Raw genomic sequence first — 26,470 nt, 5'->3', positions numbered from 1 at the left:
TATGATGCTGCTTGGCCTGCTGTGTTCATCCAACTCTACACCTTGTTATGTCAGATTTTCCAGCATCTGCAGTTCCTACTATCTCTAATAAAATGAGACAGGTATCTCTGGCTGAGGGGGGAAAATGCAGAAAGGCAAGGTAGGGATGATGCAAGTGTCTAGGTAGGCTTCAAGTAAATGAGCACTGTGACATTGAGCGAAGAGCCCAGAGATGCAGCCTGGTCCAACCCAGGAGCTGGGTGTGTGTGTGCCTGAGCGTGATGTTGCAGCATTACAGTGATTATTGTGGGTGCAGCCTGAGGTGAAACATTGATGAAGCATCCTTTAAGTGGTTTGAACCATTTACTCCCTTTGTTCCTCCTCCACCTTTCTGAAAAGTACAGAAAACACCATTTCTGACCCCTCTCACTTCTGTTTTTATCTCAACAGATGCTGGCAGAGCTACTGGGGTTTTTCCAGCATTTCCTGTGATTATTTAAGTGGGTTAGAGATGTGCTCATGAAGGTTTGTAGAGGCTGTTACATGACAGATCCTAATAATCTGGGGTGCATGTGGCTAGTGTCCATGGAGCATGTCTGAGATGTTGGTGCCCAGTGGAGGTCTGATGTGGAGGTCTTTTGGCATAAACATGGTTGAACCTGCCGTGTTTACCAACATCTAATTTGTATGGCAAGTTTGGTAAGATCATAATCCGTGGTTCCTCCAGCCTTCGGGACTGGGAAGTGTTGTCGTTTGTCACGAACCGAGTGTAGGTGCTCCAAATGACAGCACCTCCCAGTCGCGAACCACTTCAACTCCCCCCTCCCACTCCTTGGACGACATGTCCATCCTGGGTCTCCTCCAGTGCCACAATGATGCCACCCGAAGGCTGGAGGAACAGCACCTCATATTCCGCCTGGGAATCCTGCAGCCCAATGGTCTCAATGTGGATCTCACAAGCTTCAAAATCTCCCCACCCCTGGCCTCATCCCAAGACCAGCCCATCTCGTCCCCACCTCCTTGATCTGTCCGTCTTTTCTCCCACCTATTCGCTCCTCCCACCTCACTGACCAACCCCCACCCCCACTTCCTACCTACTAGCCTCATCCCCGCCTCCTTGACCTGTCCGTCTTTCCTCCCACCTACTCGCCCCTCCCTCCTCACTGATCAACCTCCATCCCAACTCCCTACCTACACTCACCTTTTACTAGCCTCATCCCCGCCTCCTTGACCTATCCATCTTCTCTCCACCTATCTGCTCCACTATCCACCTTCTATCATCGCCTCTCTCTCTCTATTTATTTCAGACCCCCCTTCCCCTCCCCTATTTCTTAAGAAGGGTCCAGACCTGAAACGTCAGCTTTCCTGCTCCTATGATGCTGCTTGGCCTGCTGTGTTCATCCAGCTCTACACCTTGTTATCTCAGACTGCAGCATCGGCAGTTCCTACTATCTCTCAATTGGGAACTTGTTGATCCGTACCAAGAATCTCACTATGCTGCTGAGTAAAGTGGGAAAGTTGTGGCGAGATAATCTTAAGTTAAGACAGAACATCTCGCCAAATTTTACTACTCATCTTGTTGTACCTCATGCCCTTCAGAGCCTCGTAAAATTCTGCCCTATGTCTATCATACGGCCATTATCCAGCCTATTCTGTCTCCAGCTCCTTTTGTTTCTCCGTGAAGTTGCTGAGATGTAATGTATACCATGGAAATTAAGTGGCCAAAGTAAAGCCAAAGTCAAAGAATATAAGCAGGTGTCAGACTGGCACAGGTGGAGCCAAACATGACAACTAACCAGGTCAGGCAGCAGGAAGGTATAAGGTAGCTGGTGACCTTGCTATCAAAGGCAGGAAGCCATGCAGCATTGAGAAGGTGGACAGGTGATGTTGAGAGCAATAGAAAAAATAGAAAAAAATTAAAGGTGATGTGAAGAAGAGCAGCATGATGGGGTAGCTATTGATTCTGAACAGCAAGGTTCTGGGCTCTTGTGGTTGCAGTGATAGTGTCCCTACCTTAGAACCAGGAGACCTATGTTAAAGTCCCACTTGCTTCAGAGATATGTAATAACATCCCTGAACAGGTTGATGAGAAAATATCAAAGTGCACGTTCAAGCCGCGAGTCAACATCAGGTACCTGGTCAACTGTAAAATGGAGAGTGGAGATACAACAGCACCACCTACTGTTGGGAACCCAGCATTGTCATTGGCTTATGATTCCAGAAGAGAGAAAAAATAATTGGCTTTAACTTAGCATCTCATCAGATCACAGCAGGTATCGAAGTGCTGTACTGGTAACTAATTTTGATATTCAGTCATTATTATTATGCTGCAACAACCAACTTGCACACAGCAATGGGTCTCAATCATTTAAATAAATGACAAATAATCTTTCTGGTTTTTTTTCTCACTTTCTTCTTTGACCAGAGCATTGGAAGAAATTCTTATGTCCACTTGATGAAGCAGAAGAGACTTAAATCTCTGAAGGACAAAATATGTAGCACTCCCTCAGTACTGATTGCAAAGTCTCTCTTGATTTTGAAATGAAATCAGTATTGGAACTTAAAGCCAGAAACCTCTGATTTAACAGGGTGTTACTAATTGAACCAATGCTTAGCTAAATGTTCAAAGTTCAATATTAGCTAAGATGGTTATACATGAACATTATTACACAAGCCATGACATCCAGTTAGAGCTATTTTCAGTATAGTGCTCCTGTCACTGGACTAGTCATCCAGACACCCAAACTAATGCTCTTAATAAAGCCAGAATTATAAAACTAGTCTTGGTGATGATGACAATGAAGCTTCCATTTATGGTCTTGAATACCCATCTGGTCCACTCATGCCTTTTAGAAAAAAAATCTGCTGTCATTGCCCAAAGCAACATTCTTGAACCTTAACACCCCTTTAAAATAGCCCAAGAAGCCACTCAGTTCAAGGATCATTAGGGATAGACAATTAATCAAGGAAAAACATCTCGCTGAGTTTTACTGCCCGTCCTGTGGTAGCTGATGTCCTTCACAGCCTGGTAAGATTCTGCCCTATGTCTCTCATACCCTCCTTTATCCTGTCTATTCCACTCCAGGTCCCTTTGTTTCATTGCTAGCAAGACCAGCATTTGCTTTCAATGCCCCATGAATGAATACATTTTTTAGAAATTTAACCAGACAAAGTCATGACACATTAATTAACTGAAAATAGGAAGTACACACAGTCACAAGGCTTTGATCATATTACAAGCAAATCTCCTGTCACATTGTTCATAGCAGGTTGGATTTTGCAGTCGCGGCAAATTAATGATAATGACAATTTATTAAACTTACACTTAGCCAGAATCTTTCTGTGGACTTTGGCAATAGAGCTTGTGAAGATTAGAAAGCCATTTGTGCAGCTGGGGACCCATTAGGCTTCTGGCTCCTGTGTGAGCTGGACAAGCAACAGGATATTTCATTCTTTAAATGTGTAAATTGGAGAATCCTTGTGGCACACTGCAAGTGAATCAGGAAGTATGAGATAAAATAGTGAATTGAATGCCAATTTGTCTGTAGAAAACAAGAAAGAAAGGTGTATTAAGAGATTGAAAAAATTTTTAAAACATTTCCAACAATAATTCAAATCTGAATGTCACTCCAGATTTGTGAAATTTAATTTTCAGTGTCAGGGTTGCTTGTTAGTAATTGAGCCTGATTGTGTCATGGAATCCCTAAAGTGTGGAAACAGGCCCTTCGGCCCAACAAGTCCACACTGACCCTCAGAGCATCCCACCCAGACCCATCCCCCTATAACCCACCTAACCTACACATCCCTGAACACTATGGGCAGTTTACCATGGTGAATCCACCTAGCCTGCACATCTTTGGACTGTGGAAGGAAACTGGAGCACCTGGAGGAAACCCATGCAGACATGGGGAAAATGTGCAAATGTAACACAGACACTTGGCTGAGGGTGGAAATGAACCTGAGTTCCTGGCACTGTGAGGCAGCAGTGCTAACCACTGAGCCACCATGCTGCCCCATATCCTTACCCCAACCGCCACACACCAGGCCTTGTCATCACATGGGTTTCTACCACCATTGTCAGCCACTAATGGTCCCCATTAGCAGCTATTCATTCTCCCAGGCAGACTTTTATCCATCCCTTTGTCTGTCCAACTGATTTTCTCTCTTTGGACTCCATCTTTACTTATTTTATTCCTCCCTTCTTCCCTCCCAACCCATCTTCAGCATATTTAACTACCTTTTCCAAGCTAAAATTAGCTGTGAAGAAGGGTCGCTGGATCCGAAACGTTAACTCTGCTTTCTCTCCACGGATACTGCCAGACCTGCTGAGTTTTCCAGCAATTTCTGTTGTTGTTTGTGAATCCATTGTCCATTGTTGGGAAAACCCATCTGGCTCACTAATGTCCTTCAGGGAAGGAAACTGCCATCCTTACCTGGTCTGGCCTACATGTGACTCCAGACCCACAGAATTGTGGTTGACTCTGAATTGCCCTCTGGACAATTAGGGATGGGCAATAAATGTTGGCCTAGCCAGCGACGCTGTCATCCCATGATTGAACAAAAAGGAAAGAGAAATCTAAAACATAGTTACGACCAGTGCAACTCATCTCCTGCTGTTTTCACCTCTATTAAACCTGTGTCACAGTGAAGTTTTGGCAGGAGACAGGGGCAACAATGTGGCTGTTCAGAATGATGTATTTATGATGTTAATTAATCTAATATTAATTAAGTTCATTGCCAAACTAACAGCTTGTATTATTTTACTCAAGTACTAAAAACTGGCTTTAAACCTTTCAACTTATTTCTCTCATCAATATGCGATCATGCAAACAAAAGTAGCACAATCTGACTTATCGGTCCAGGTTTAGGTTATCAGGCTAACGCCATTATTAAAGTGTACACCACATATGTGCAGTTATATGTGGAAAGCAGAAAGGTACTGTCCATGTTGCTCTGGGCTGCCCAAAGCTTTGACGTGATGGCATATAGCAGAGAGACTCAACATTGAACTTCATGCAAAGGGTTTATGTTAAGAGTTTCTCCATTCCAGTGTAAGTGAATTGTCTACAGTTAAAAATAGGAATACTGTTACAATGTGGCCATGCAACCTTACTACAATATTTAAATAACCACTTCTTACAATCAGGCTGGTCACCTACTGCTTTTCCCTCTACACTAAATTCAGAAATGGGCAGGTTCGGAGTAACTTTGGTTCTTGTTCCATTTGTTGCATTTTGTCCTCTAACCCAATGCCAACCTATCAGTTTTTGGGAGTTATGATTCAGCACCCAAATCTGGAGTTCTTGCTTCTCTTTTTGATTGAGGAGCCAGCATAACACTGATGGTTGATCGGCCAATTAAGTATGGAACCTGGATCCTTGAAGAAAAATATTTTTTCAAAATAAGTATCTTAATTAACACTCTGAAGAGGGAAGCAAAGGTGATATTGGCAGGCATGGGGTGGGGGAATGTGATGATGGTGAAACTATTCCATAGACAGACATTCAACAAATTTCCTAGCTGTACGAGCCATGTGGATGTTGTATAAAAGTGTAAGGGTCTGCATGAGATTCTGTGGAATGTCTTTAAGCACCATCTGCTATGATGATGTCTTATGGACCAAGTGAGAGAACAGCTTCAAATCTGGAGGGAGTAAGACCCACCATCCAGGTTGTCCACATTGCCTCTGTAATAAGGTCGATCAGATTAGTGTGAATTGCACTTCATTGCTGATATGCAATAAATTATACCTTCTTTAAGAAAAGAGACTCTTATTAGACAAGTGATTTTCCTTTGGCATATGAGACCAAGTGAGTTCTGTAGATCCCTTACCAATAACAAATGATGGTATCAAACCTCCCTAATGGAGGCATTAACGCAGACAGCCTCATTCAAACATGATGGTCAGCAGTGAGGATTGTTCATACAACATTGTGAGCAGCAGTGTGGATTCCATTTTGCTGCCACATCCCATTTACTGGTCTGAAGAGTTCTTATACAGCATTAATAATTCTGTTCACGCAGTCAGCAGCAGAAGAGCTGAATATTCAAGAACCCTTCAAGGCAACATCTACAGTCAATGGTAAAAGCTTACCAGACTCAGTAAGAGACACGCAGCAGGAGAATTAGGAACTCCAGAGCGGTTAGAGATTGCGTCAGATGTTGGTGATCTGCAGGAACAGTCCTGAGTTGTTAGGTTGGCGAATGAACAGATAACGGAGTTTCTATGGGTAAAGTTAAAATCCCTGGGGGTAAGCAAAATCATTAAGAAGACAGCTGAGAATTAGATGCTAGGTAAGCTAGAAGTAAAAGTACTTGTAGCTCAGACACTGAGTAACAGATACAATAAGGAAAATCAAGGGCTTTAGAAGCATTTCAAGCAGAAGTCAAAGTTTCAGAGACATACAAAACAAGATTTAAAGCGATAAAGGGATATATTCCAAGTTTGAGCAGATAATGTCTAGCAGGTAAAGAAAGCTAACAGACTATATGAAGGCCACAGAGAATTTCTATTATTGATACTGCAGTGAAGGCAGGAATGGTTTATTCTGCAGACTGGATGGTGAGTCTTACTTCCTCCAGATTTGAAGCTGTTCTCTCACTTGGTCCATAAGACATCATCATAGCTGATGGTGCTTAAAGACATTCCACAGAATCTCATGCAGACCCTTACACTTTTATACAATATCCACATGGCTCGTACAGCTAGGAAATTTGTTGAATGGATACCATTCAGAAAGAACAGTTAAAGCAGTGGGAATTATTATTACAGCTGCAAACAATGGGAATCAGCCAGGCAACAAATTGTGATTATAGAGGCATCGTTCGTAAAGCCATGGGTAGTGGGATTCAGTCAGTGAAGACATTAAGGAACCGAGGATCCTTCATTTAGGTTGCAAATACTGGGCTTCATCCAGAGCAGCTTCAATCAGGCAGCAGCAATCTCCATTTTAACCAAAAGTTTGAATCCTCCATTTTGACTGCAAAAAAAATGGCCAACTCTCCAGTAGCAGTACAGTGCAGGGGCACCACTATCACTGTAAACATAAAAAGCTTTCAAAGAAAGAAAAAATTGCATTAGGAAGATAAGGCAACAGCGATAATATTGCCAGAAAAAAAATTCAGAAATGGGCAATAAGAAACACGGTTGGTCACTGATAAAGTTTTTGAGGCCTTTGATAAGGTACCATATCTAAGATTATTGTTGAAAATAAGAACTCATTGTGTTTGATAATATTATCAACATGGATAGATGATTGCATTCTCTCTGTTTCCGGTTAGGTAGCTACAAATGGGTCATTTATGCTAGGCAGGATGAGTGGTGTACCACAGGGATCAGTGCTGGGACTCCAAATTCTTACAATTTATTTAAATTGCTGAGATGTAGAGATGGAATGTGCTTTTGCTATATTTGCTGATGTGAAGAGGAGGTAAGGGGGTCACAAAGGGATATAGTTAGGGTAAGTGAATAGGCAAAGATTCAGCAAATGGAGCAGAATGTGGGCAATTGTCACTCTTGGCAGGAAAGATGTAAAATAAGTATATTATCTAAATAATGGATGATCACAAAGCTCTGAAGTACAACAAGATCTGAGTGTCTGAGAAAATGAATGGCAAAAGGCTAGTAGACAGGCACAGCAAGTAATCAGGAAAGCTAATAGAATATTATCACTTATTGCAAAGGAATTGAATGCAAAAATAAGGTGAAATAACTCCACAGAGGCTGGTATCCTGACACCCTTTATTTATACATGAAAAGTCCTTGACTCTAGTACTGCCTCTTTCGGAGTCAGCTCTGAGTATCAGAATCTCTGACACTCCTTTTTATTTGTCAGCCAGGGCTCCCTGTTTAGGGCTGTTAATCTGGGAACTCATATTCTACGAGGTCCAGTTGGCTGACCTCATTACAGACACTACATAAGGAGGTTATGTTTCACATACACAGGGCATGAGGCCACATCTGGAATACTGTATACAGTATTGATCTCCTTATTTAGGGAAGGATGTGTATTCCTTGGAAATAGTTGGAATTGATGGGTTGCCTTAGGAAAGGTTAGAAAGGCTAGGCTTTTACCTACTTGAGTTTGTAAGAGTAAGAGGTGAATTGATTGAAATGTATAAAATCCTGAGAGTTCATGATTGGGTGCTTATGGAAAGGATGTTTCCTTTTCTGGGAGATTTTACAACAAGGAATCACTGCCTAGAAATAAAGGGTCAACTATCTCAGACATCGATGAAGAGAAATTCTTTCTCAAAGGGTGATGAGTCATTAAAATACTCTTCCTCAAAAAGCAGTGAAAGCAGAGCCTTTGAATAATTTTAAGGCAGTGGTAGGTATAACCTTGCTAAACAAGGTTGAAAAGGTATTACGAATAAGCACAAATGTCGAGTAATTAGATCAGCCATGTTATTACTGAACGGTAAGTGGTCTTGAGGTGCTGTGTGGCCTATTCCAATCTTAATTCAATGTTCATCAGTAAAATGCAAATTAGTTTCCAAGTTGGGCACATGATCAGAGGCCAAACAAGTTCATACACGTATATATACGATTGGGAGTATGTTTCATGATGTTGGAGCTCACCAAGATGTTAAAGAAGTCATGGAGCACTTTTGAAGAAGAGCTGAAATCTTTGAACAATTGCTTTAAACACAGAACAAGTAAAATTCTTGAAAAAGGAATATGTAACAGAAGAGAAAACCATATAGATGTTGAACAAAGCCAAATAACAGAAACAGTGCTGATCAATTCCAAGAGGTGAACTTCAATCCTATCACAGATCAGTAGAATCCATTCAGTTCTTCAGGTGCAAAACCACAAAAGATGCATGTAAGAAACTAGTACCACAGGTAGGACAGATACCAGAGAGTAAAGGTGTCAGGTCTGTGGAGCAGGGAAACCTCAGGCATTGGATAGTTCTCAACTGTTGTAAAGGAATCCTTTATCTGTAATGCAATAGGTAACATTCAGGAAAAGTGTTAAATCAAAGAGTTACCTAGACAAAGCGGTTCATGAAGTGGAACAGACGGCAAAAGAAGAAAAGCCTAAAGTGTTCCGGGGAAAATAGGTGAACCAGACCTAGAATTTAGCATTCAGATATTTGTGTCAAAAGGCACCTCATTAATTTCAGACAACAAGGTGCAGGGCTGGATGAACACAGCAGGCCAAGCAGCATCATAGGAGCAGAGAGGCTGACGTTTCGGGCCTAGACCCTTCATCAGAAAAAGGCTTGGCCTGCTGTGTTCATCCAGCCCTGCACCTTGTTGTCTCGGATTCTCCAGCATCTGCAGTTCCTACTATCTCTCATTAATTTCAAGCTTGTTGTAGCGACCCATGAGACAATGGGATCAGATAGTGAACCATGGTTAAAAAACATATTGCCTACAGATGACAACAGTGCAACTACATAGCCCACGAAGCACACCATTTAAGGTTACAGTTATGTTACAAACAACTGTCAAACACAAGCAGCATCAGATAGAAGAGAGCTTCTACATACTCCACAATGATGAACTTGCTCTCCTGAATAGGAATACATCTCTTGCCTTCAGCCTTCTTCAAAAGGAGGAAAAGGTTAACAGCAGAAAGCACTGAGCTCTTACATAGGAATGTCATAACTTATTCAGTGGATTCTGGAAACTTAATACTGAATACATTATCACACTGAAGAAGGATATTAAACCATTATGTTTCTACACACAGTAAGATTCTGCATCCTTTAATGAAATGTGTTGAGAAGCAATTTGTAGTGATGACCAGAATGTGTTTCATTTTCCTAGCTATGAAGCCAATTTGAGTGGTGCTTGAGTTTGATTACTGTACCCAAGCCTTTCCAAATTGGTTCAACAACTCAACAACGCAGTTGCAAGAGAAATTCACCCTCTGTCTCCAGTTGATGAGAGTTTCGCTAAGTTATCTAAAAGTGGAGTTTTTGCAATACATTAAGCTTCTATTTTTAGCCAAACATTTTGTCTCATTTCCTGGTCTCTTATGGGAATCTTATGGATGGAAGGAGAAAAGTAACTGGGAACCACATTTCGATAGAATCATGTTTACAGAGATAATCCTCTTGTTTGCTAGAACTTTGGTTTTTCAATCTGCATTCTCTAGATTCTTTTCACTAACTCGTAGAGGGTACATGGCAATTGGTACACTATAAAGTCTTTTAGTTACTGATTATTCAGTGGATTGACAACTCGTAGGAGAAAAAAAAATGGCCTTTTTAACATTTCAGGTATTTTTACTGCAGAGGGAGAGAGAAATATACCACCTGCGCTTCCAGTTGTCCAAAAGCCTCTCCCTGTATCATTCATACCTACAAGCTGTTCAGGTGCCCAGGAACTAATGAGAGAGTTGTCATCAGGCTGATGATCTTTAGTATCCATGACTAATCACAACTGCACAAAGCAATTAACTTTGTGGCCAAATCCCACTCTGCACACCCCCACCATGCTGCGCTGTTTACAAACTGCTTCCCCCACTATTTGAACAATGCAGCAGTATAAATGCTACATACAATGAGTTTCTCCAGCATCGGCAGTTCCTACTATCTCTGAATGAGTTTCAGTAATTTGTTTTTAGAGGTTTAGAGTTCCTTTCACAGTCCTTTTTATTTTAAAGCAGTTCTTTTTCTTTGTATCATTTTTGTTCAAACCAAAAATACAGAAAATGAAGTGTTTCAGCCATTACAATATTGTAGTCGCCACAGATTCATTCAGCTGCACAGTCGAAAAGTGAGTGGAGTGGTTTGGTTAAATATTCCATAGATTGTCAAAATTACAGGACTAAGGTAAGGTTAGGAAATTTGAGAGTTTGACTTCTTTAAGGTTCAGGGACGACAACATATTAAAGTCGTGAAATGAGTGGTGATTCCATTTAACATAAATGAGATAAATGCTCTATCTGCACAAATGTGGTATCAAGTGAAATTCCTTCACTGTTAAGCCAGATTTAGATAATGTAGAATAATGTGTAGTTAAGGAAAAAGTGATCATGGACAAGATAATAAAGGAATGGATATTAATCAGACTAGAGGTACACATTAAGTTCTCAATTGACAACCAGGCAAATTTGTCAACAATGAATTAAAAGATGTGTGAACATATCAGCACAGTTGCAACACAGGAGTGTTTATTTCGTGAGGTAACAAGGTGTAGAGCTGGATGAACACAGCAGGCCAAGCAGCAGGAAGGCTGACGTTTCGGCCCTAGACCCTTCATCAGAAATGGGGGAGGGGAAAGGGGGTTCTGAAATAAATAGGGAGAGAGTGGGAGGCGGATAGAAGATGGATAGAGGAGAGGATAGGTGGAGAGGAAACAGACAGGTCAAAGAGGCGGGGATGGAGCCAGTAAAGGTGAGTGTAGATGGGGACGTAGGGAGGAGATAGGTCAGTCCAGGGAGGACGGACAGGTCAAGGGGGTGGGATGAGATTAGTAGGTAGGAGATGGGGGTGGGGCTTGAGGTGGGAGGAGGGGATAGGTGGGAGGAAGGACAGGTTAGGCAGGCAGGGACGAGCTGGGCTGGTTTTGGGATGCGGTAGGGGGAGGGGAGATTTTGAAGCTTGTGAAGTCCACATTGATACCATTGGGCTGCAGGGTTCCCAAGCGGAATGAGTTGCTGTTCCTGCAACCTTCGGGTGGCATCGTTGTGGCACTACAGGAGGCCCAGGATGGACATGTCGTCTGCGGAATGGGAGGGGGAGTTGAAATGGTTCACGGCTGGGAGGTGCAGTTATTTAGTGCGAACCGAGCGTACGTGTTCTGCAAAGCGGTCCCCAAAGCGGGAAGAAAGATGTCTTTGGTAATAAGTAATCATCTATAGCTTGGGAATTAGCTCCACTATCTGAGCACTTGAATGCTGTGCATGCAGGAAGAGGGCATTTATTAAAGGTGATGTTTCAAAGAAAATTCAGTACACCCTACACCTTCACATAAGGCCATCAGAAATTAATTTAAATCCGAGGTACATGCTGCATTAGAAAAGAGAAGATCAGCAGGAGTCAGAAGGTTCAACGTGCTGATGGAGAAACAATACTTTCACAACGTCGCACTCAAGTATGGCTGTGTATTCCTCCTGGTCAATGGGCAGAATTTGAACAAATAGTAGGAGGTGATGAGTCATCATGCACTCTGAATACACATAAGTTAGACAATGTAGAAGGAGCAAATTATGGCAGAAACAGGGTTTACTGAATATAGACATACTGATACTAAAGAACAGGATAAGGCTGTTTATCCCAGATCACAACTACTGAAAGTTAGCACTAAAGTAGCACAGAGATAACAAAGTGTAGAGCTGGATGAACACAGCAGGCCAAGCAGCATCATAGGAGCAGGAAGGCTGATGTTTCGGGCCTAGACCCTTCATCAGAAATGCACATATGCCAGAAAGGGCCAGTGAGTGGAGGGATGCCGCCATTACTGGGAGAACAGAGAAAGCCACTGACAAATGCAACAATTAGCTAAATTTGGATGACAGACAGAAGGTAAACACTTTTAGTTTGGCAAAATGAAGTAAAGATCTGGTGACCAGAAAATGTAATACAGGTCCTAGGAGAATATAATGGATTGGTAAGAGGAACTTGGGTCACAGAGGAAGGTCTTACAGTAGTAGTCGTAGAGTTAGAAAGATGAGCAGTTTGACAAGACAAGGACCGTACAACAGTTCAGGAATAATGTGAGAAATAGAAACATTTATTATATAGACATTTTAGTGGCCAACAGCAAATTTAAAACATAATCGTTAAGTGTACAAGAAAATTTTCTGATTCAGTATATGGATATACCTACTTGACCGGCTGTTGGGAAATAAGGCAGGGCAGATGACTGACGTGTCAGTGGGGGAGCACTTTGGGACCAGTGACCATAATTCTATTAGTTCTAAAATAGCGATGGGAAAGAATAGACCAGATCTAAAAGTCAGTCATATGCCCTGCCTTATTTCCCAACAGCCGGTCAAGTAGGTACATCCATATACTGAATCAGAAAATTTTCTTGTACACTTAACGATTATGTTTTAAATTTGCTGTTGGCCACTAAAATGTCTATATAATAAATGTTTCTATTTCTCACATTATTCCTGAACTGTTGTACGGTCCTTGTCTTGTCAAACTGCTCATCTTCCTAACTCTAAAAGATCTAAAAGTTAAAGTTCTAAATTGGAGGAAGGCCAATTTTGACAGTATTAGGCAAGAACTTTCAAAAGTTGATTGGGGGCAGATGTTTGCAAGTAAAGGGATGGCTGAAAATGGGAAGCCTTCAAAAATGAGATAACAAGAATCCAGAGACAGTGTGTTCCTGTTTGGGTGAAGGATAAGGCCGGTAGGTGTGGGGAATGCTGGATGACGAGAGAAATTGAGGTTTTGGTTAAGAATAAGAAGGAAGCATATTCATGTATAGACAGCAGAGATCGAGTGAATCCCCAGAAGAGTATAAAGGCAGCAGGAGTAGTCTGAAGAGGGAAACCAGGAGGGCAAAAATGGGACATTTGATAGCTTTGGCAAATAGGGTTAAGGAGAATTTGAAGGAATTCATTTAAATTAATTTCTGATGGCCTTATGTGAAGGTGTAGGGTGTACTGAATTTTCTTTGAAACATCACCTTTAATAAATGCCCTCTTCCTGCATGCACAGCATTCAAGTGCTCAGATAGTGGAGCTAATTCCCAAGCTATAGAAATACATTAAGGACAAAATGGTAACTAGGCAGAGAATATGGCCCCTTGAAGATCACCAAGGCTGCCTATGTGTGGAACAGGAGATGGGGGAGATATTAAACATGTATTTTGCTTCAGTGTTTACTGTTGAGAAGAATATGGAAGATAGAGAATGTGGGGAAATAAATAGCGACATCTTGAAAAATGTCCATATTACAGAAGAGGAGGTGCTGGACATCTTAAAATGCATAAAGGTGGATAAATCCCCAGGACCTGACCAGGTGTATCCTAGAACTCTGTAGGAAGCTAGGGAAGTGATTGCTGGGCCCTTTGCTGAGATATTTGTATCATCGATAGCCACAGGTGAAGTGCCAGAAGACTGGAATTTGGCAAAAGTGGTGCCACTATTTAAGAAAGGTGATGAGGAAAAGCCAGGGAAGTATAGACTGGTGAGCCTGACATCAGGGGTGGGTAAGTTGTTGGAGGGAATCCTGAGGGACAGGATTTACATGTATTTGGAAAAGCAAGTACTGATTAGGGATAGTCAGTGTGCATGGGAAATCATGTCTCACTGATTTGATTGAGTTTTTTGAAGAAGTAATGAAGTGGATTGATGAGGGCAGAGTGTTGGATGTGACCTATATGGAGTTCAGTAAGGCGTTCAACAAGTTTCCTCATGGGAGACTGGTTAGCAAGGTTAGATCACACAGAATAGAGGGAGAACTAGCTATTCGGATACAGAACTGGCTCGAATGTAGATGACAGAGGGTGATCTTGGAGGGTTGATTTCAGACTGGAGGTCTGTGACCAACGCTGTGCCACAAGGATCGATACTGGGCCTACTGCTTTTTGTCATTTGTATAAATGATCTGGATGTGAACATAGGGGGAATGGTTAGTAAGTTTGCAGATGACATCAAAGTTGGAGGTATAGTGGACAGCGAAGAAGGTTACGTCAGAGTACAGTGGGATCTTGATCAGATGGGCCAATGGGCCAAGGAGTAGCAGATGGAGTTTAATCTAGATAAATGCGAGGGGCAGCATTTTGGAAAGGCAAATGAGGGCAGGACTTATACACTTAATGGTAAGGTCCTGGGGAATGTTGCTGAACAAAGAGACCTGGAGTGCAGCTTCATATTTACTTGAATTTGGAGTTGCAGGTAGACAGGAGAGTGAACAAAACATTTGGTATGCTTGCCTCTATTGGTCAGTGCATTGAGTACAGGAGTTGGGAGGTCATTTTGCTCCACAGGACATTGGTTAGGCCACTTTTTGAATACTGCATGCAATTCTGGTCTCTCTGCTGTAGGAAGGATGTTGTGAAACTTGAAAGGGTTCAGAAAAGATTTACAAGGATGTTGCCAGGGTTAGAGGGTTTGAGCTATAGGGAGAGGCAGAATAGACTAGGGTTATTTTCCCTGGAATGTTGGAGGCTGATGGATGATTTTATAAAGATTTATAAAATCATGAGGAGCTTGGATAGGGTAAATAGACAAGGTCTTTTCCCTGGGGTGGGGAAAGTTCAAAACTAGAGGGCATAGGTTTAGGGTGAGAGGGAGAAACTTTAATAGGGATCTAAGGGGCAACTTTTTCATGCAGAAGATGGTGCATGTATGGAATGAGTTGCCAGAAGAAGTGGTGGAGGCTAACACAATTACAACATTGAAAAGGCATCTGGATGGGTATATGAATTGGAAGTGTTTAGATGAATATGGGCTGAATGCTGGCAAATGGGATTAGATTTATTTCAGATATCTGGTCGGCATGGACAAGTTAAATTGAAAGGTCTGTTTCTGTGCTTATTTCTCTATAAGGTTTCTTTGTTCAGCTCTATGACTCTAATTTGACAAAAGAATACTAGACAAAAAGAATTAGAAAGCAGGAAGAATTTGGTGTGTATGTAAGATGCCAGAAAGGGACAGGCAACCTTATCACACAGATGGATATATACAAAAAAATGCAAAAGCCAGACTTTTAGTTAATGTTTCCAAAGGGAGACTTGGTAATCTAAATTCTAATGTTCATTTCCCCTACAACAGGAAGAGTCAGCATGAAGATATTCATAGCTCTTTTAGTGATATATTCCTGGGAATGTAAATTGATTGACATAAATGTCCATTTTTTTCCAAGGATAAGTCTTTTTGAAGCCAACTATAACAGCTGGAAATATAAAGAAGAAACCGCGGAAATTAAATATGTGTATTTATGGGTTGAAAGATTTATTAAGTGTGTTCTATTTCTCAGTTAGGTCCATTCCACTGAAAGCAGACTGTATTCAGTTCAAAGTAGATCTTGGAAAGTTTTATTGATATCACAAGAAGAAACTAGCAGACATCTTCATGATGCATATTGACAATTTTCTGTGGAGAAGTTCTGCAGAATTCGAATGTGTGACAGATAAAATAAAGGAGTATAAGATTTGTAGTTTGACTTTGAGGTCCTAAAATTTATGAGATTAGTTGTGAAACAAGATGAATTGGGAGTAATCTTGGATCAACAATCTCACTTATAACATTTCAATCATATATCAATTTGGTAGGAACAGATTAGCTGAGAAGTTTGTTTGTTCAGTTAATAGGTTTTTTCACTCAGGCTAGACCTACCATTAGTCACAATTGTTAGTCACTAACAGTACCCATTAACAGCTTTTCACCCTCCTAGCCAAATCATTAACAACTCCTTTGTATATCCAACTGTTCAGTGTCTCTTTATCCTATTGTTTACTCCCTACCCCACCCCTTCCCTATCTTCTGCATATAAACCGACGTTTTCCTCGCTACCATCACTTCTGAGGAAGGGTCACTGGACCTGAAATGTTAACCCTGATTTTTTTTGCAGATGCTGCTAGACCTGCTGAGCATTTCCAGCAACCTCTGGTTTTATTCCTGTTTTAGACCTAGTGTGAGTTATAATTTATTGGAACTGAATACCACCTTACAACGTGATATGAGTAAGGAGGTTTTGAGAGCAAATAAAATATTTGTCCTTTAGGGAAGGAAACTGCCATCCTTATCTGGTCTGGCCTACATGTGATTCCAGACTCACAGCAATGTGGTTGACTCATAACTGCCCTCTGAGCAATTAGGGATGGGCAATAAATGCTGGCCTAGTCAGCGGTCTTCAAACCCGTGAAAGAATAAAGAATTCGAGAAATTAAATTTAAGAGATTTGCACTTAAGTTTTCAGCCTTAGGTGATCCGAAAGGTTTAAAGTTTTTGTTTAGTGATGGTTCACATGCCAGCGTGGCAGGTTTTAACCTATTCTTGTTAGGAAACAAAACTAGCAAGTTTTATACATTGGCTTGTCAAGCCAAGAAAATTTTAAAAATAGCTTAAAAAATCCTCAACTGCTGAAGTATTGGCACGAGTACACATATGGGAGTGTATTTATCTGATATTCTGAAGAAACAATCTGAAGTGGCTATCTAATATATATTTACTTATTAAATGGAATATGGAAATGGAATAGTTCATTTAGCAACGGGTATTTCAGTGAAAGTTGGTTAATTGATGTTTAGTAATTAATCCTGCTATTGTGAAGGAACTGTTGGAAAGAAGAGAGATTTATAAAATAAAATGTGTTAATGGAAGTCGCCAATTGTCATTGTTTTATAAAGAGAAGTGCCTGCCCTAAGATATTAGTAGGTGGTCTCAAAGAGGGATGTCTTGTGCTATGGTAAGAACATGGAATATTGTATGTTAAGCATATGGATAACATTTTTTTTTGTTTAATTGCTTTGTATGCCCTGAAACATGTGGAACATTTTAAGAAAGGAGAATATGGTATTCTGTTGATGGATGGATGTATTATACTATAAAACGTAGGTTTAAAACATTTATTTTGATTTATTTTGGAAAGATTATTTTTAAAAGTTTGAATTTAAGGGAATTTGCAATTGGCTTGTCAATCAGGTGTAATAATAGATATTTTTGTAATCAGCCTGTTTTTATAAATAACAGCCTTCTCAACTTAATAATGCTGTTAACGCTTCCCCTAAGACCATGATTGGGGCAGCCTTTGTGACATTTGATAGGTAAACCCCAGAAAATCTTGGTCAAATGCAAATGGGATAGACATATTTTGTAACAATTTCTTTTTGTTCAGTTCACTGAACCATGGTAATGCTAATTTCCTAAGAGCAGAAATGAGGAACATACATCCTAAGGTTTATAATTGTAGAGAAGCAAAAGAATGTAGTAAGGTCATGATAGTATCGATGCATTTAATACAACATTATAAATTAGTTCATAAAATTTAAAGATATATTCTTCAGGGTTCATTGCTTACAAAGAATCCACCAAATTACAAGTTGAATGGGGAAAACTGAATTACCAAGATTGTCTTCTGATTATTTTCAGGTTTGTTTTGTCAATATAAACCCTAATGGTTAGCATTTTTGTTTCCATTTTACTACAGAATCTCAGAAAAAAATTCAAAGTAAACAGTCTGAAAAGGAAATCAAAATGAGTAATGTGGTTTCAGAAATTGTGGTTGAGACAGTTGCGAATAAAAAGGATCCAGCATCTCAACAGCTCACTTCTAAGGCCCCTCAGAAAGATGCACCAAATTTACAGAAACACGCGAAATTTGGAGCTTTTATTTTACCTACACCAGATGTAGCTCTTGATTACAGTCAAGAATTAGAAAGGAAAAGGCAGAAAAATCTTATTGGACAACTAAAGGCTGCTGAATCGCACAATAAGATACACAATATGCGATTACGTTATCGAAAAATGAGAGTAAGTTAAATTTTCAAAATTTCTTCCTGTAATCATGAAATTAAGAAATTTTTAATATTATGTTCATAAAATGAAGATTAAAATTGCTAAGAACAGTATTATTTTCAATGAATTTATGGAGTATTACAGCCAATTGCAGCAGATTGAAAACTGACAACATTTAATTAATGAGAAGCTTGCCCAGTAATATCATAACACTTTCTGTTTTTATATATCCAGCCAGCTCTCTCTCACACTCCAATTTCTCAATCCCTTTCTTTTGATCATTCCTTACAGATTTATAAAGTAGTCAAAGCTTCTGAACTATCACTAATCTTTTCAGTATTCTGTATGTTTTCTTTATCTTTCGTACTGTTCTTAACTTCTTACTTAGCCATGGATGGTACGTTCTTCACTTAAAGCCTTTCTTATGTAATGGAATATATTTTTGCTGAAAGTTATGAAATATCTCCTTAACCTACTATGACACCTTTTTAACCTATTTCCACCGTTCACTTTAGTCAATCTGTCTTCATAGCCTTGTAATTGCTTTAACTTCACACTTCCTGCCCTCAAACTCACAATGATGACAAATTTCTGTTAGCTTTCCTAAACACTTGCTGTACTTGCATACTAGCCTTTTTATAATTCATGCACAAGAATGCCCACATCCCTCTACATCTCAAAACTCTGCAATCTCTCACCATGTAGATAAGGTTTCTTTTTTATTCTTCCTGCTAAAATAGAAAATTGTTACAATTCCTACATTATACTCCATTTCCTACATATTTGCCCAATCACCCTGTCTATATCTTTATGTTTCCACCTCATCTCCTCTTCGCAACTTAGTTTCCTACTTTGGGTCATCAGCAAATTTGGCAGTTTTACCTTTTTATCCTTTCATCCAAGTCATTTGTGTGAATTGTAAGCAGTTGAGGTCCCAAAACTAACCTCTGTAGCACACCACTCAATACACCTCATGGTAGACTGATTAGCAAGGTTAGATTACGTGGAATACAGGGAGAACTAGTCATTTGGATACAGAACTGGCTCAATGGTAGAAGAAAGAGGGTGGTGGTGGAGGCTTGCTTTTCAGACTGGATTCCTGTGACCAGCAGTGTGCCACAAGGATCGGTGCTGGGTCCACTGCTTTTTGTCATTTATATAAATGATTTGGATGTGAACATAGGAGGTATGGTTAGTGAGTTTGCAGATGACACTCAAATTGGAGGTGTAGTGGACAGTGAAGAAGGTTACCTCAGAGTACAATTGGATCTTGATCAGATGGGCCAATGAACCGAGGAGTGGCAAATGAAGTTTAATTTAGATAAATGTGAGGTGCTGCATTTTGGAAAAGCAAATCAGGACACGACTTATACACTTTAATAGTAAAGTCCTGGGGAGTGTTGCTGAACAAAGAGCCTTGGATTGCAGGTTCGTAGTTACTTGAAAGTGGAGAAACGGGTAGATAGGATAGTAAAGAAGGCGTTTGGTATGCTTGCCCTTATTGGCCAGTGCATTGTGTATAGGAGTTGGGAGGTCATGTTGCAGCTCTAGAGGACATTGTTTCAGCCATTTTTAGAGTATTGCGTGCAATTCTGGCCTCCGTCCTATAGAAAGGATGTTGTGAAACGATAAAGGGTTCAGAAAAGATATGAGGATATTGCCAGGGTTAGAGGGTTTGAGCTGGAGAGCTAGGGAGAGGCTGAGTAGACTGGGGCTATTGTCCCTGGAGCATCAGAGGCTGAGGGGTGATCTCATAGAGGTTTATAAAATCATGAGAAGCATGGATAAGGTAAATAGGCAAGGTCTGTTCCCTGGGGTAGGGGAGTCCAAAACTAGAAATCATAGGTTTAAGGTGAAAGGGACAAGATATAAAAGGGACCTAAGGAGCAACATTTTCACACAGAGAGTTGTGTGTGTATGGAATGAGCTGCCAGAGGAAGTGAGGGAGGCTGGTACGATTGAAAAGTCATCTGGATGGGTAAATGAATAGGAAGGGTTTAAAAGGATATGGGTCAAATGCTAACAAATGGGACTAGATTTATGTAGGACATCTGGTCGGCATGGATGAGTGGGACCAAAGGAACTGTTTCCGTGCTGTATATCTCTGTGACTCTATGAGTCTACCTTGCTAACCTGAAAAGACCTATCTGTGCCTAATGCCTGTTTTCTATTAGCCAGCCAATCTGTCCTTACATCAGGAGTTTTTATTTTTTTACAATAACCTTTCATTTTATCAAATCCCTTCTAGAAGTCTGAGTACAGTAAATCATTAATTTCCTTTTATCTACAATACTCGTCATTACTTCAAAGAACTCCGTAGATTGGTTAGATATGATTTATCTTGACTCTTGAAATTATTTAGGTATCTTGCTACAACTTCTTTAATAAAAACTTCTAACATTTTACCTACGATGGATATTAAGCCTACTGGCTTGTAGTTTCCTGCATGCTGCTTCCCTTTTTTTTGGTGCAAAGGCATTACATTTACTATCTTCCAATATAATAAGACCTTCCCGAATCTAGGGGATTTTGGAAAACCACAACCAATGCATCAACTGTATCACTAGCCAGTTCTTTTAAGACACTTGGATGAAATCCATCAGGAGCCTGGCATGTTGTTAGCTCACAGCTCCAACAATTTACTCAGTATGGATTTTCTTTCGTTTGTAATTTTCCTGAGACCCCCACCTTCCATTTCACGATTTATCACTATTTCTGGCATGTTACATATATCCACTATAGTGAAGATTGATGCAAAGTACCTGTTCAATTCATATTCCATCTCAATATTTTCTGTTTTAAATTTACAGATACACTTTCTATAGAACAATTGCTCAACTTGCAAATTGTCTTTTAAAATATTTATAGAAACACTTCATATCAGTTTTTATATTTCTAGCTAGCTGTCTCTCATACTCCAATTCTTCCCTCCTTGTTAATTTTTCTAGTGATTTATTTATTTTATCCAAATTTCTGACCTGCCATCTGCAGATGCAGAATTACTAGTTTTTGTTTTCTTTAAGTTTGATACTATCTTTGATTTTTTTTAATGAACATGAATTGTGAGTTGTTTCCTTGCGATCTTTCTTATTAATTGGAATACATCTGTTCTGTATATTAGGAAAGTCCCCTTTAATGGATAGTATTAGACATTTACTTAGTTTGCCAATTTACTTTAGCCACCTCTGCTTTCATTCCCTCATAACTGCGCCTATTTAAGCGTTTTAAAAAAATATCTCAGAACAACTCCTCTCTCCCTCAAAATGAATGTAGAATTCAGTCATATAGTCACTGCTACCCAGGGGTATCTTCTGTGTGAGATCATTAATTGTATCTCTTTGCACAGTACAAGGTCTTTTATTAACAATGTTTTCTGGTAGCATCCAGAATATGCTGTTCGAAGAAACTAGTTAGTAAACATTTAATGAACATTTATTCTAGGCTACCATAGTCCACCTGGATTTTCCAGTGTATCTGCCAAGGTTATCAGCATACCTTCCTTTATATGCTCCACTTTACTATTTTGTTTTCTGTTGAGAGGCCTTGTACACCACTCCCACAAGTGACTTCTTGCTTTTATCATTCTTCATCTCTACCTAAACCATTTTCACATCCTGATTTTCCAAAATCTGGATCATCCCTCTCTATAATGCTAATACCATCATTAACTAACTGAGCCGCCCCTACATCCTTTCCTAGCTTTCTTGCCTTCCTAAATGTCCTGTAACCTTCCCTATTCAGATACCGATCACATTATCCTGCAACCATATCTCTCTAATAACTACCAGATTGTACTTCTTTGTTTCTTTTGATGTTCTCAATGCATCTGTTTTGTTTTGAGTACTGTACATTCAGGTAGAATCTTCAGTGTTATCCTTTTTATTCATTCTCTAGTCTCTAGTCCTTTTTTATTCATTTGTTCCTTTCTCCATTTATGGGATGTAGACTTTGTTGGCCAGGCCAGCATTTATTGCCCAATTGGAAATGACCATTTTCATCAATATTCCTAAAATGAGACGTAGTTTAGCAAAAGTGAATTGCAAATACCTACTTAGATGTAAATCCATGTCAGAGCAGTGAGAGGCATTCAAGGAGGAGAAGGTAAGAGTTCAGGACAAATGCATTCCCACAAATCTGAAAGGTGTGATCCCAAGTCTATACCTCTTTGATCTCCAGGAGAATACAGAGCAGAATAAGGTAAACAAGGAGGGTCATGTCAAGCCAATGAATTCTCATTATTGCAAAAGCCTGGAAAAATAAAATATATGTCAGGGTGAAATTGGAAAAGAAATTAGGAAAGCAAAGGAGAAGGTGTGACAAAATATTGTTGAGGAGAAATAAGGAAAACCAAAGGTGTTTTATAAATAGATAAGGAACAAAATAATAACTAAGGAAAGAGAAGTGTTATTGGATACCTGAAGGATCTTGATGAAAATTTCACATCTGTCTTCACAAATGCGTGGGACACTGTAGATTTTGGAGGAGGACTAAGGATAAACATGGTGAGAGAGAAAATACTTAGGGGGTTAATACCTTTTGAAAGCAGAACAATTGCCAGGTTGTTCAGGGACATAATTGAGGGAAAAGTAGAAAACTGACTATCATTTTCTGAAATTCACTGGCTACTTAGTGCTGGAGGATTGCTGAAATTGTAATTTTGTTTAGAAATAAAAAAAGGGAGGTAGTGAATAATTAAAATCATGTCAGCTGAACTTTAGTAGTGGGTGAATTATTGCAAAAACGCTCAGAGGCAGTATTAATAGTCATTTAGAAAGTCCATTCACCTTTGATTTGATATGGAAAAGTCATATCTGTCCAACCTAATTGTTGCTTCTTCAATCATTCTAACAGAATTGATACAGATAGCAGATTTGATGTACTCTGCATGAATTTTAGCAAAGCTTCTAATAAGGATCTGCATGGCAGACAAGTCAGAGCCTGTGGGATTCAAGATTAAGTGACAAGTTGGATCCAAACCTATCTTAGTGGGAGGAAGTACTGGGTAATAGTCAATAATACTTTTGTAACTGGAAAGTTGTATGCAATGAGTTTCTGCAGAACTCAGTACTGTGTCCATTGTTTCTCATGGTATGTACTTAGAAAAATTTAGGTGGCAGGATTAAAAATATTGTGGAATTTACAGTGTTCGGCTATATGGTTATTAGTGAAGACAGCTAAACTGCAGGAAGATACCAATGGTTTGGTCAGGTAGGAATGGAATTCAATCTATAGAAGTCTGAGATAACGTGTTTGGAGAAAGCAAACAAGAAAAGGAAATATGCAATAGATGGTAGGAATTTTGGAGATGTAAAGGTAGAAGTTGTACATTGGAGTGCATTCCCTCATTTCTCTGAAGGTAGCAGGACATGTAAATAAAATGGCTCAGAAGGTGTGTGGTATACTTTCCCATACTTGCCAAGGCATAGAATATAAGAATGAGGAATTTACGATAGAACTGTATGAAACAGTTGTCAGACAACAGCTAGAATACTGCTCACCAAATTGCAAGAAGATTGCAATCGCGCTATAGAAGGTACAGTGGAGATTTACAAGACTGTCAGCAGAAACTAAGAACTTTAGCTAAGAAGAAAGATGAGATAGACTGGGATTGTTTCATTAAAACAGGAAGTTGAAGGGAGGATTAATACAAAAAAACTCCATAAAATTATGAGAGGTGGAGTTGATAAGGAAGACACATTTCCCTCAGCAAAGAGGTCAATGACCAGGAGGTATCAATTTGAAGTAATCAGTAGACAAATCAGAGGGGAGTTGAGAGGTCTGGCCTCATTGCTTGAACAGGCAGTAGAGGCAAATATCTTAATCTCATTTTTTAAAAAAATGTACTCGCGCCATCAAAATGCTATAATCTACAAAGCTAGAAAGTGAGATTAGGCTGGTAATTTTTTTTGACAAGTGCAGAAATAGTGGGCTAGATGACTTTCTGTGCTGTAAATTTCTATATTCTGATATTTCAATCTCTCAATTTTTATATCTATTTCATCAGTTGTTAATAAATTGTACACCCCGTATCAATAAATTACTTTTTCTATTGTAAAGATATCCAGTATCATGTAGTAAATCATCAGAACACATGTAAATCATTATAGTACCTTGCAGCAACTTGCATTTTATCTCTTCAGTGCTAAATTTACCAAATTAAGTTCAGATCACAGAATCCCTATGGTGTGGAAACAGGCCCTTCGGCCCAACAAGTCCACACTGACTCTTGGAGCATTCCACCCAGACCCACTCCCCTCTCACCCACCTAATCTGCACATCTCTGAACACTATGGGCAATTTAGTATGGGCAATGTAGCACTTAGCCTGCACATCTTTGGACTGTGGGAGGAAACTGGAGCACCTGGAGAAAACCCACTCAGGCATGGGGAGAATGTGCAAACTCCACACAGACAGTAGCCCGAGGGTGGAATTGAACCGGGGTTCCTGGTGCTGTGAGGTAGCAGTGGTAACCACTAAGCCACGGTGCCACCACATTATGTTTGATAATATCACATATATATAAAATTAATCTTTGCTTCTTATTTTGCATAACAATTTATAGAATAAGGTAGATGTTGTCCGTCTCTGAGAGACAACAAATACATACAAAGACAAAGATATGGTAGAGACTCTGAGATCTCTATAAAAACCACAGTTTAGTTATGAAGTACTTAAATGAATAACACACACTTTTAATTGCTAGAGATAACTGAATCACTGTTTTTCACTACCCTGATTTATGTAACTAAATCCAAACGTATTACCCGGGAGAATTCTCAACTGGTCAGGCTAAAACTCTGTTCGATGCCTTCACCGCACCTTCTGATGTAAGGTACTTCTTGCACAACGTTAATCTTCAAAGTGTTGTTGAACAAAGGGATTTCTTCAGGTTCTTTATACACAAGCTTCTGTGCCAAGTGTGTGCCTTATTTGGAATTATGCATTCACGTGACCAATCCTGAATGTTTTGACCAAATGCATGTCTTATTTGGACTTATTTGGACATGTTCTGAGGAAGGGTCACCGGACCCGAAATGTTAACTCTGTTTTCTCCTCCACAGATGCTGCCAGACCTGCTGAGCTTTTCGAGCAACTTTGTTTTTGTTCCTGATTTACAGCATCTGCAGTTCTTTTGGTTCTTATTTGGACTTATCTGTGCGTGTGAGCAATCCCAATTGTTTTGTCCAAATGTATCCTTATCTGGTAGAGACAATAATTCCCGATTTCCAGCAGTTTTAACTCTTAGCAGACCTGACTGACTCAGCGTAATTCCATTCACATAACAGCCCGGTGTTAAGCTTGTTATCAGTTCCTGTCAGTTCGTATTCGCTTCAGCCTTATCCAACATAGATGTACCTTGATAAGACAGTAACACTTGTGTTTTCTCTTGTTAGGCTGCAGAAATAAATCATTTGATATTATCTCAGCCAACAGCCAGACAGGCTATCCGTCTAGAGGCCCTTCTTCCACCATGGCAAGAAAAAATTCACTTCAAAGATACCTTGGATAAATTGGAGGTAAGTTTTGCACAAGTGAAGACCGCGAGTCCTTCCAGCATGGAAAGAGATAAGGCCTAAGGGTAAGAGAGACCAAGGGCATTTCCAGCTTGAGGTTCACTCTTGCCAATATTTAAAATCTTTAAATTAAAAAATGTCCTAACTAGCAGAGCACTATCATAGAGCTCCTGGAGCACCAGGCCTCCTACATACCCCTGCCATCAAGTCTGCTACCAACAGTCCACTCCAGGAGCTATCCTAGATCTCAATGCCTCTAGTTGCCATCTGACTCTAGACCTTAAGTGGTCATTTAAGACCTTGGTTAGATAACTAACTCATTCTGGTTGGTGGCACAAAATTTCACATCTACCCACATCTGTGTTCACCTTGTTGGAGGTGCCTAAACCTAGTGATGATATCTTTCATTATTATTTATAATCAAATGCTGTCTGGAAGTTCTAAAGTCTTTCCTAAGAGACTGTTAGCCAATGTTGAAGATGGTGGAATTAAAGATGTATTATTGACATGGTTAGGATATTAGTTGAGCAGCAGGAGACAGAGGATAGGGCCTGTGAATGAGTATTGTAATTGACAGATCTGACTCATGATATCATGCAAGGAT

The 26,470-nt window shown here is 39.9% G+C and overlaps 1 protein-coding gene across 1 annotated transcript in view; it reads left to right on the top strand.

Annotated features, from left to right (window-relative positions):
* LOC109916721 (protein LKAAEAR1) overlaps window positions 1-25,929 on the top strand; it is a 38,006-nt gene extending 12,077 nt beyond the window's left edge. Inside the window, exons 2-3 of the mRNA XM_048608562.1 lie at window positions 18,045-18,367; window positions 25,747-25,929. Coding sequence (XP_048464519.1) covers window positions 18,092-18,367; window positions 25,747-25,929 — 459 coding nt within the window. The 5' untranslated portion in view covers window positions 18,045-18,091. The remainder of the gene's footprint in view (window positions 1-18,044; window positions 18,368-25,746) is intronic.
* Window positions 25,930-26,470: the final 541 nt, after the last annotated feature.

The sequence above is a fragment of the Rhincodon typus genome, chromosome 19 (genome assembly GCF_021869965.1).
Source record: "Rhincodon typus isolate 14 chromosome 19, sRhiTyp1.1, whole genome shotgun sequence".
In the NCBI taxonomy this organism is placed as follows: Eukaryota; Metazoa; Chordata; class Chondrichthyes; order Orectolobiformes; family Rhincodontidae; genus Rhincodon; species Rhincodon typus.
The sequence above is the reverse complement of the archived record's forward strand: the minus strand, read 5'-3'. Positions and strand labels throughout refer to the sequence as shown.